The sequence below is a fragment of the Ctenocephalides felis genome, unplaced genomic scaffold (assembly GCF_003426905.1).
Source record: "Ctenocephalides felis isolate EL2017-DRISC unplaced genomic scaffold, ASM342690v1 CF-g0.4_SCAFFOLD_01886, whole genome shotgun sequence".
NCBI lineage: Eukaryota > Metazoa > Arthropoda > Insecta > Siphonaptera > Pulicidae > Ctenocephalides > Ctenocephalides felis.
In genome coordinates, this window is record NW_020538040.1 from 60286045 (window position 1) to 60298925 (window position 12881).

At 28.1% G+C, this 12881-nt stretch overlaps 1 protein-coding gene across 1 annotated transcript in view; it reads right to left on the reverse strand.

The window, feature by feature from the left end:
* The window catches only part of LOC113375165 (neuronal acetylcholine receptor subunit alpha-7), a 204013-nt gene that overhangs the window by 6714 nt on the left and 184418 nt on the right, over positions 1-12881 (reverse strand). The window contains exon 10 of the mRNA XM_026615116.1: positions 1790-1812. Within this exon, the coding sequence (XP_026470901.1) occupies positions 1790-1812 (23 nt within the window). The remainder of the gene's footprint in view (positions 1-1789; positions 1813-12881) is intronic.

Consider the following 12881-nt stretch of genomic DNA (forward strand, 5'->3'; position numbering starts at 1 on the left):
ATCCTTATTTTAGAAGCTCTGATCAGGTTCAAGAATGCAAAGTATGAGTACGAGCTAAAACTTTTGATTATCATTCTGTACTTTGTATTTTATTTATTATTAGATATAGTATCCACAGTATGGAGGCCTAATTTAGTGATATCGACTCATTAAACGTAAATTGGAGGTACAGTTTAATGAAAAAATACAATTTTTAGTTTGAGATGGAAACCTTTAATCTTCAAAATTACTGTGGCTTTGGCTGAGTTTTATTTAATATTTGTTAGCCATCTTTTACGCAGTTCATGTAATAGAAAGTATGTAATTTTATGAATATGAAGAATCACTTACAATTGGCACCTTTTGTTTTCGTGTAACGCGCAATTCATAAAACATTCTATTAACGCTAAATTTACGGACCAAGCCGAACTTGACTCAATAAAAATTTGATCGCTTAATACACATAAGACTGTAATATTATTTGTATAAGCATACAGTGGTTTCTGAAAGTTTTCTCAAACTTTCTTTCCAATTTCTCGCAGACCCCTTCATTTCGCATTTTTGAATAAGGTATATCCATTTACAAGGCGTGAGCCAATTTGACTCAAAAAATGGTTTAAAGGTTTTTTTTCCAGAAAAACGGATCCACAAAGGTAATATTGTAATTTATTTGTGAAAGTATTTGTCGGAATCGAAAACTATATAAAATACGGAGTTTACCATGATTTCAAGAATATAGAAAAGATGTATAAAAAATGGTTACTTACAAACCTGACGCAAATACAGCGATCAATGAGCAATTATTGTCTACTAAAACTAGATGCTAATTCACGCAGTAGGTACAAAATAAGCCAAATTTGGCAAAAAATTCTGTTTGAAATTTGATATAAGAAGGCAAAGATAAAATCCGAGGACCAAATATTTCCTTGGGCGAAATTTTAGTAATTAAGCTTAAAGAGCCATACTTAATCTGTGGACAAAATATAATTTACATATTTACTGTGTGGAAATTTAAGTCAGCCTTAATAAAAAAGCATAAAAACAAAAAAATATCATGACATGTTGTCTTTTATAAATGATCCGATTTTAAGACAGTTTTTATACATTTTAAAAGAGTTTGTTTTTAAAAAATAATTTTCCACAACTATTAGTGCAAAAAACCTACTTTGGTACAATTGTATAGATCTTAGAACGTTTAGATACTAATTACGAAACATAAAATTTGAAATTGAAATGGAACAAAAAAAATTGTTCCATAGCACTGATTTTGGCATTCATGTACTTGATCAAATAGTAAAAAATGTTTTCCATATTTTTTCATAATAAATATTTTATTTGAATTGGCTTCGCACTATTTTTTTTGAAAAACTTTCATCTTCTTGCATGAGACAAATTGACCCACTTCAGTAAAAATAGGTATATAACCAACATACGTAAATCAGAAATAAAAATTAAACTATGATATTTACTACTAACAGTTTTTTTGTTACATGTACATCTAGTTATTTTAATTATTTTTATTTATGGCAATAGAAACAAATGTTGGAAATGTATATAACCCTAGGGTAGAAAAATATGTACTCAATTATATTGTACCATAAAAAAATTGATATATTCATACATTCGTTAAAAATAAAATATATATTTTTTAAATTGACGAATATTCTTATGCAATAAATTTTTGTGTATCCATAGTTAGTGGAACTGCAGTAAATGGTAAATAAAACTCCTTCATGTCCATCGTTGAGATAAAAACCGCCACAAAATTAAATTAAGAAAGCCGAGAAGACGTTTACGAGGTAAAAGTAACGTATAGATATCGGATAGAAATATCTAAGAAGAAAAAAAGCTATTCCTTATAGGATTAGACACGTAAAAAGCTTTTAGAATCGTGAAATGTCAATTATTTATGACTCACCTCCAGCGGCGCTCTCTCGTCCGCCAAGTGAACCGCTGCCACCGTGCACCGAATGCGAATGGTGATGGTGTATGTGAGCGTGCTGGTGCCGGTCTAACTCAATGTTAGACGGACGCACAAACCTGCAGGAAAATAATTGTTCAATAGAATTATTGGTAGAACCTGAGATGTAGAATGTACTCAGTGGCGTATATTGGTTTTTAGAAAGCACTTCCTTATCGATGATATAAGTGAAAATTAACCAAACCCTGCCCATAGGATAAAAAATAGTGATCTTGTATTTTGCGGAAGTAAGTGCACTTATCGCGTATTTAATTCTTATACATTCCTGGGTCAATTCTGTCGTAAAATTGATTGATTGACTGTATAAAACATGTTTATATTGAATAGAATTAGTTAAGTAAAAAATTATAATTCATTGCCCAAAACCAAAATTTTAGGTAGTTTAAACCAAAATTTTAGATATTATATTGAAAGGTAAATTTCAATGGCAATCCATAAAATGGGTGGGCCGATTTTGGCGTAAAATAGACCAATGTTATGACAACACTATGTTATGCTGCTTTTTTTCATATAAAAGGGTACTAAGTACTATCTAAATACTATTTATTGTTTTGTGAAATTAGGCGTTTTACTAAGGTGATCATATTTTTTTTAAGTCAAAACCGCGACAGCGAATTTGCAGCAACCAGGCAGCAAATTTTGGAGAAGTTAGTACTTGCCTGTTTGTTTCAATTTTTGTGTTAATTTTTATGAAATTAAAAGTAAAAGTTCGAATTTGTTAATGTAAAAAGCTATTTTAAGCCGCTTTTGGTATTTTGTATTTGGCAATTTTTCATTCATAACGTATTGATTCACATGAACATATTCGTTGTCTTGTAACATTTTATATCATTTTCAGATATTTGATGGATAGTTGTAATTGTATTGTATCAATGGATCAAGTACTTTTTGAAAACCGGGACAAAAGATCTAAACCCGGGACACAAGGTGGAAATCCAGGAATATCCCAGCCAAACCGGTATGCATGGTCACTTTCGTTTTACACAAAAAATCTAACTTCTTGCATGGCACATCACAAAGATGTACTTAGGATAAGAATTTTTTTGATGTTAGTGCGTTTTCTAAGTTAGGTTTTACATCTAAAACGCCTGATTATCCAGCAAATACATAGCATTTTGCTAGTTTTTAGTAGGTACCATTTAGTATCGCTATAACATTAGTCTATTTTGTGACGGAATTGGCCCATCCATTTCATAAAACATTTTATGGATTGCTCTTGAAAATTACCTTTCAAACTTATTTTATAAAATATCTAAAATTTTATTTGAAGTTTTTACAAGCAAGTTAAAGTTTATTTAATATTTATTAATATATTTAATATGTTTATATATTGAATTAAATTTTTTTACCTAACAAATTCTATTCAATATTAACATTATTTATCAATCATTATTAGCGCAGCAAATAAAGAAAGTCTATCTAATTAAATGTGAGTTAGTTCGCAAATGAAAGTACATAAAAAATATTAATATATATACTAATAAAATTAATATATGATTGATCGCAAATTATTAATCAGTAAAAAACAGTTGTCTATTAACTGGTGTTTTGTCAGAAATATTATTTCTAAATTCTAAAAAAATTTCATTATTTTTTGGTATTTGTCGTCCAATTACAAAACAACTACGAAAGTTTTTATTGATCTTACACCACAAAAGTTTTATTTTATTTTCAAGATTAGTAAAAATTTTAAATTAGTTAAAAAAAATAGTTAAATAAATAATATAATATTAATGAAAGGCTACTATGTAAAGGCTTAAGATTTCATCGTCTTAATACTTGCATAACGCCTCGAGTAGCAAAGGACTTGTTAGTTAAAGTAAATACGCCACTGGATATACTCATTGCTTAATGGTTTTGCTGCATGTTTAGTTGTTTTAGATTAAATTGTGTCTAGAAACAAATAAAGCCAGACGGCTTAATAATAGTATATGCATAAAATTATAGTGTTTATATAAACAAAATATCTACAAATGAATAGAAGATCAGTTGCTCTCACACTTACCATAACAGTCAGACATCAAGCAAACACGAACTGAAGAAACTTAGTGGATAAAGCTACGATAAATGTGTAATAAATATACAAAATATGTGAAAGGATACTAAAATTAACAAACTCATATACATTTGATCCATCATATAGAGCACATAAACACTTCTGTTAAAATCAAGAACTTTCATTCAATAACGAATTCAACAACTGAACTAGTTGGAGTGCACTCCATGTTATTATGTATTACGTATAATTCATTCTATTATAATATGTATGAATTCAACGAGTGGTTTGTTACGCCTACGGTGAAATACTTGCGAATATTAATTAATTTATAACTACAAAATCTATTATTAAATCTAAAATTATTATCTAATTATAATTTCGAAAATTCCATTTCTGAATAGTTTATAGAGAGTCTATTGTATTATTACAACTTCATATTTGAAAACAAATATAAAATTATTCATTCATATGTCTCATTTCTCCATTTTATGAATGTACATGTTTTAATTAATAAATACATAAAATTTTGTTTAATATAAATCGCGAAACATAATTTTCGTTTTTCATATTCGAAAAGTATTTATATATTTATATTATGTACTTTATGTTAAAAACCTATGATTTAAATATACCTCAAAACCACAATTAAAATATTTTTCTGTTCGTCTGACAATTTATTCAATATTTTTATTTTTTAAGTTATATTTTTTTATATCATTAGTGTATTGAGAACTATAAACCTTGTAGTATTTTCGATCGAAACCAATGAATAAACTTTACTTTTTATATTAGCTCTTATAATATCGTAAGTATTTACTTTTTTTTAAATATAATATTCTGGGTTTTGTGATGTTTAGAGCAAAGCGCTATTTGCAACACAAAATATGAATATTGTATAAATCAATGCGTTTATACTACTATACTAGTCTGATTTGGTACTTTTACGTGTAATTTTTATGCTCCTAAATTAACTAAATTGCTGTCGATAAAGTACCACTTTTTGTTGGATGTAAATTTAAGCCAACTTTTGTTTTCACATGCTAATATGGATTTCATTTTATTATTATAAAACATTAAAAATTTTACCTAAAAATTGGTCTAATGTTGTTTCTTTGTTTTTATAGCTTAGTCTTATTACACATCCAATAACAAGTCTATAAGAGGCGTTTAATATCTTTCCGAAGGAGTTTTTTTTGGCAAAAAAAATCCGATTTGCTAATTTTATGTTTTCTCGGCGTTTCAAGTCATTCTAAATCGAATGAGACAAAATTTAGGAAAAGTATGTGTGCGCATGTGTATGTATGTATGTGAGCCGACCTGTCGCCGACGTTTTCTTAAAAATGACTGGACAGATTTTAAAAATTTAAAAACTATTCGATGTATCTCGATAAGGACTATCACCGATTAGTTTTGTGGAATGGATCGGCCGAACCGTTTCTTTGTAATTAGCAAAATGGTGTAAAAATTTTCGTTCACGCTTTAGCCCACAATTTTGTACAATTGATTTTATAGTCTGAAATAACTAACTAAAATATCATAGCCTACAATAAGCAGATAAGTTATAAAAAAAACACGAAAATTTAGAATTTTCATTAGCGATTCTAATCAGAATCTATGCCGAAGCATTTTATTTGCACGTTCTGTACTATTTCGTTGGTAGCTACTGATTACAGTTCACGTTCACGATCGAATAAAATACATTTTCACAAGAGAAACATGAAATAAAATGTCTTAAACAAATGATTTAATTTATACGATTACAGATATTATAAGTATGTTTCAAAGATACCAATTGAAAATCGTTTTTAATGAAAGCGGAATATTTTCGAAATAAACAGTTGACCATTTCATCTATATAGCTAAATCTCAATTTTCATCGATTAAGATGATTATGTATACATATACAACTTGCCTTAAGGCAAAATGCTACTATCAACTAGTTTTAATACAGATTTCTGTAACCGAAATTTGCTCATTTAACAAGTTGTGAATAGCGAGTATATTTTTATCCCGCGTGGTGTAAATAAATTTTCATGACAATGCGCTCGAAAGCTCCTAGAAAATACCTAGCCTGAATTATATTATAAGCATTAAACAGAATGCATTGGTACACGGTCATTTGGTTTCGCACTGTAGCGTTAGCGAATTGAATTGGATGAAATGGCCGGGAAGATTAAATCGTTTTTATGCACCCACTCTCACTTGCTAACAAAACAAATAGTAATATAAAACTCAACTCGCATAGACTACGCTTCGATCAATGGATTATATAGAAGAATCTTTAAAGAATATTTTTACAAAAAATATCCTCCGAGACGAACGTGATATACAAACAGGTAGGAGAGCTTGGGGCTTATTGTAACAGTTTGTTTTTAAACAAATATATCTTGATCCACAGATTATATTTTTACGAAATAAAGATGTATAATTATTGTTCCAAATCAAGTAAAAATAATTCCACAACTATTGTTCAATATTTCACAATTAATTTTCTAGAAAAAGTGCGGTGTTAAAATTAACCCCGTTTTTGGAGCTAGTTGTAACATCTACCGAGCAAGTAGTAACGACAAAAAACAACAATAATACCTCTCAAAATTTATTCTTTGCTTATGTTCATGAAAATTGACCTGTTTCTAATTATAAGTATTTTTTTCATAAATCAACACATATTATAATTAATAAAAATAATTAATATAAATAAAGTCTCATGTAATTTTTTTTTATCATAAATCAACGTAAGCTACAGTTATTATCATAATACAAATAAAATGTGTGCTAACTCTTGTAACACAAGTTACATATGCCCACATCTCGCAAATTATAAATTCCACTCGATCTTCTTCACTTGAATCTTTATATAATTTATATATGTTACAACTAGCTCTTCGGTTTTGTTCCAACTAACCCCAGGTGTGATTTGTTTACATTAAAAAATTAGAGTTTTTAGAAATTTAGAAATTTATGAAAAAAATTGACTTTTTTGAAAAATTATTTTTTTTTTATTTGGATTTTTTTGTATCTGGATTTTTTTGAAAAATTTGAACTTTTTTTTAAGCAATCGCGCTGCATAGCTGATTTGGAGTTGAAATATCAAAGCGCGTAAGCGCCGCGTAGTCGTTTAACGTGTAAATACTGGTACGGAACCTATATAAATGTACAGAAAATTTGTACTTATTATTATAACCTTTATAAAATATCTGATAATACAATGTACATATGTCTAATTCTTATTTTTAATCGCCAAATGGCATGAATTTTAACTTTTTTTATTGGAGACGCTGGACCCGCCTTTACAAAAATTTTACCAGTTGTTCATTTTGTCAATACAAGTAAAATATTTTTTGAATTACTCAAATCGGACGCTTCGTTCTCTCGATATGCCAAAAACTAATCAGCACGTCTCCTTATTAATACGAATCGAATGTTTTACAAAGTATTCAAATCGGATGATCCGTGTTCCCAAAATCGTCGACGAAAATTTGTATCCGCACACACACACGCACACATACACACACATACACACACATACATCCATTTTTTCTAAGGTATGCCAAAATGTTCGGAAATCTTTGAAACGTAATGATATATAAAAAATTTCATTTTGCGATTACTATAACTTACCCTACGGAAAGTTAAAATTTAATATCGTTTAAGATCCTATTGAAAAACGTCTGTTACTAGTTACCCCTGTTAAAGATAGCCCCTAGCTCCCCTACATTGTTTCATCCGACACACTAAAAAATTTTCCACCGATCCGGATTTTTCACGTAATACTATAATTGTAACCCATTTCATTTATCATTTTTTTATTTCTCAGTCTAATATTCCAAGAAGTGCTAGATGTAGATTTTGAAATCCTTATTGCAGACAATGTCGAAAGACAACGTCATCTGAATTTCAAAACTGTTCTCTTGGAATTGTTTCAGTTTGAGAAACAGATTATTCTTTTGAACTTATCTTATTTTGAAATACGTTAAGATAATCCGAATAACTGACTCACGATGTTCTGAGATTCTATTTAATCAGCTTTGGAACACTTTATTTTAACTTTGTAACTCAACATAAATATAAAATTATGAATATGATAATTGTCAAAAGTTGCAAATAGTTTAATAACAATGGGAGACATTAAGTAATTATCTGAGTGAAGTGCTTAATTGGCGCACGGTTGCATTACAATACTATAATTTGAAATATTATTTATAGATAAGTATTGTCGATAATTTTGTTGAAGGAAAAATCTGATTAAAGCCATCAAGATTATTTTTAAGCAAACTTTTGTAAACATATTCACATTATTTTTGTCGTCTTTTATTAATAATAATAATTAATAGTATATTCTGAATTTTGTTTTATTAATTTTTATTGGTTTCTCTTACTTAGAGCATTTAGCCGTACCTACAACATATGTTTTTTCATTTTCATACTATTTTTATTATATCATATGCTATCTTTATATATATACTATACTATCAAATTTTCTTTATAACTGACTTCTTCTTTTTAATATCCAATCAATAATTTAAATTCTACTCAATTTCAATACAACAAATTGAATGACAATACTATGTCAGTGCCAGAGACTCGAACCGAGTATTTCTGGTGTGTGAGTCGGGCATGCTACTGACTGAGCTATTTCCGCCATATTAAATACTGCTTGAAATTGATATTGAGAAATTAAGTGAAATAAAATGATACGTGCAGTGCTTTAACATTTTACATTACAACATAAATATATTTATTTTATAATAATTTGTAATTTTATCTTTATTCAAGTTCAATATTTAAAAAGTCTAAACTTAACAACAAAATGCATTCATTCCTTAATGCAATTAAATTTAAACAAAATTCGGGACAAGTGATCATTATTTTTTCAATATTTTTTAAAAATTTTAATTTCCCGTAGGGTAAGTTATAGTAATCGAAAATGAAACTTTTTGTATATCTTTACATTTCAGAAGTTTGTGAACATTTTGGCATACGAAAAAATGAATGTATGTGTGTCTGTGTGTGCGGATACAAAGTTTTGTCGACGATTTCAGAAACATGGATCAACCGATTTGGATGATTCAACAAACATTCGATATATTGACGGGAAGACGTGTGGACTAAATTTTTGCGAAAGCAGGTCCAGCTGTTTCAAGCAAAAACGTTTCAAGTTAATAAATTTCAAATTTTTTTTAAAAAAAATTAAAAGTCACAATGCCATGCACCGCTAGTTTTTTTTGTAATACACAGACTTATAGAATATGGAAAATTAACAAAATCAATGTGTATTCGAAATACCTTGTGTTTTCAATAATATTTATTGCAAAAGCCAATTGTGCTTTTAAAGATTTAAAATCTAGTGTCATTTTTTAATAATTTAGCAACGATAATATTAGTAAATTATGACACTGAACACTGTGATGTTAATTTGAATAGAAATGTGTTTCTATTCATTTAGTTTAATGGAAATAAAAATGAGAATAATATCAATACGGCAAGAATAGCGATAAGTATTTGATTGCGATTTTCGATAAATATATAAAGAGCTCCGTCATTTTGTTCAATTTATCTCAAGACAAGCAACTGGTGGTCCATTGCTTTCAGTGTAATGGCGTGAATACATTCGAAAATAAGTCGATAATACGCATGTTTCATTGAAGAAAATCAATAATACAAAATAGGCGAAAGCAAGTAACGAAAGCTCAATAATAGAGCTCTAAGAAACGCATATATATATATATATATATATATATATATATATTAGGGTGGTCCTTAAAATGGTCATTTTCGAATTTCCTTGCTCCCAGGGGCTCAAAGGGTTCCAAATAGATAAAAACAATTCTGAAAGTTTTAGCTCTTAATATTAACGTTTAGATAGAGCGCAATTCAATCGAAGTTTTGTATGGAAATAGCATGGAAAATTTTTCAAAAATTTTAAAAATGTTTTTTAGATGTAATTTAGCAAACAAATGAAGGAATAAAACTCATTCATTTATCGCTAAGTTATAACCAAAATATTTTTTTTATTTTTCAAAATTTTTTCCATGCTCTTTCCATACGAAGTTTGATTAAATTGCGCTCTATCTAAACGTTAATATTAAGAGCTAAAACTTTCAGAGAATTGTTTTTTATCAATTTAGAACCAATTGAGCCCTTGAAAGCAAGGAAATTCGAAAATGAGCATTTTAAGGACCACCCTAATATATATATATATATATATATATATATATATATATATAATTATCGGACATAAAGTGAATAAAAAATATTAATCATTATTAAGATTATTATATGCATATATTTTGGCTATAGCCCTAGTCTTTATTCAGTGGAACTAAAAAAATTAAAACAAAATACTCAGTAGTGTTCAAGTATTAAAAAATAAAAGAAACATACGATTTGCTTATTCTAATTTTGAAAATAGAAAAAAATCTATGTAATAAACAGATAGTAGCGGTTGTCAAAAAACTGACCTGTCCCGAATTTGAGATAGGGTCCAAAGGGAGAAGATGAAGAATGATTGTTGGAACAACTTCCCATTATTGCTTTCAGTCAGTGCCTTACATTAACATGATCTAAACAGATGCCACAATGCTATTAGAGATTCAAAAGTAAGTTTTTATGTCCGAATTCTTTTAACCATAACTGTTAATTGTATACAGATAAATTACTTTTTCTGTTATTTTGCTATAAGTTGAACATTAGTACCAGCCTTTAGTTTTTGTTTAAAGAATTTAGCTCAGTCATAATGATGATTTGTTTTCAAGTGGCACAACCGTACCCAGTCTTCCTTATAGCTAAGAAGAACACTAAAACTGCTTTATTCATATGATTATTTTTTACAAATTAATTTAGTTAGTTTTATAGTTTCACTGAATTATGGCTGAGACTATACCCGCAACAATAAAATTTTAAGGAAATTTATATTCTTGTTAATGTTAAGCTAGATTATTCGTTTTTGGTAACTTATCTCTTGTAAAATTGTTTCCTGTAACTCAATTTACTATTTTTATTGTTTACAATTTATTCAGAGTAAAGGATTCTCTGGTCCTTCTGACCCCACCCACATGTGAGCTTTTATGAATGTTATTTTTAAAAAAACTGTTGAATTTAACTTAAAAATACAAATACATCTTACAAAGTAATTGAATAACATATACCTTAAACTTATGTTAAGTTCTCGTCAATTAAACAACAGTTCTCAAAAAAAACTATCAATAAAAAAAATACTTCTGTTGTGAATTTTTAACATTGCCATTTATCTCTCGTCGCCACGTCGTAAGAATCAAGGTGATGAGGTTATGCATCTTTTTCATTCTAATAATTGTAAAATTAATAATTTTATTGGAATTTTTCTCCGTTATTCATTTATTTTTACTAAACCTAATCCTTTTTGTCGACTAAGTTTCTTATACATTTTTTTCTCTTATTCATTCCGTTATTCATTTTAAAATAAATATTATATTTTAATTTCATGCATTGTTTGTTGAATATACAAATAATATTTTACAACGTCGAATATAAAATATTAACATACAAAAAACTATGTTTCTTTCTCATCTAGTGCAGACTGAAAAATTACACAAATACGCATTGTCATGAATATATAATATCATATTTGAATCTGAAACTAATTGATGGTGTGTAGGATTCTGAGCACAATTTGTGAATGAAAAATTCAAGTGAGCTAAATGGCGATGTTCCAAACTTTTAATGATGCTCTATTCATATGTTGCAATTGTACACGAATTGTTTTCAAATAAGTGGATTATACATAATATTTGTTTTCGAGGTCAGTTGTTATTCATGGTCAATTAGTTTATATATAGGGCAGTTAAGAACTATACGTAACAGAGGTAACTAGTAACAGTCGAATCTTAAACGATATCATTTTATTTGACAGGTGATATAACATTGATCATAATAATTTGATAACTGATAACATAAAATTTCAATTTGCTTTATTAACATCGACTAATTTTAAATTCTATAAGTTTGTTATTTCGTTCCAAAATCAATATTTGATAATGTGTGACATTTTTTGTGATTGCTAAATTGTTTAAATAGTTATTTTGATTAATGTAGAAAAATCACACCTGGATTAGTAATCATATAAGTGGTCATATAAAATAAGGACTATTGTTATCTACGCATAATATTTACATCAAATGAAATTATAGTGAAATTCTCATAACAAATTATTTACGGAAACCTAAATTAATAATTATTTATATCTAGATGTCTCATTTTAATCTATGCGTAGAGTAATATAGGGGGACGTCCATTAATCACGTGAGGCTTAAAGGGGGTTTGACAAAAAATCATAAAAAATGAATTACATTCGAATTGTTATGCTTGAGTATAATCAAGTATTATCAAGAGCTAAAAATCGATCATAAAAAGTTTTACAACAAATCGCTTTCAGTATTTATATCCGATCAATTCTTACATATTTACCTAAAAACAACCAGATTATTAACCCTCCGTCGGGCGCAGTCCAAGTATGTACAGAATCGGGCGCAGTGTATCTGACAGATACAGATTATAAATATATTGACAGGAGGCTCATAGTTTCATATATTTTTATTTAATTTGCGCTTTTACAATGCTGAGTATGTATATTATGTGTAAACAAAAACAAAATATATATTAGATCAATATTATTTTTATAATATAGCAAAATATAAAAATCCGTACATGCGCTCAAAATGCTAGACGCACAAACCTTACTTTTTCTGAAATGAATAATTTAATTAATTATATAAAAACAATTGTCAGATTCTGTTGGAATGTTTATACAAAGACTATATAAATAATTAGGACAGTAAAAACTTAATGTTTTTTGTCATTTTGTACGTCAAATAGAATTTGGCTTAGTGCGTTTTTTTTAACAAAATTGCTACTAGCAAAATATGCGAAGTTCAAAGACAGTCT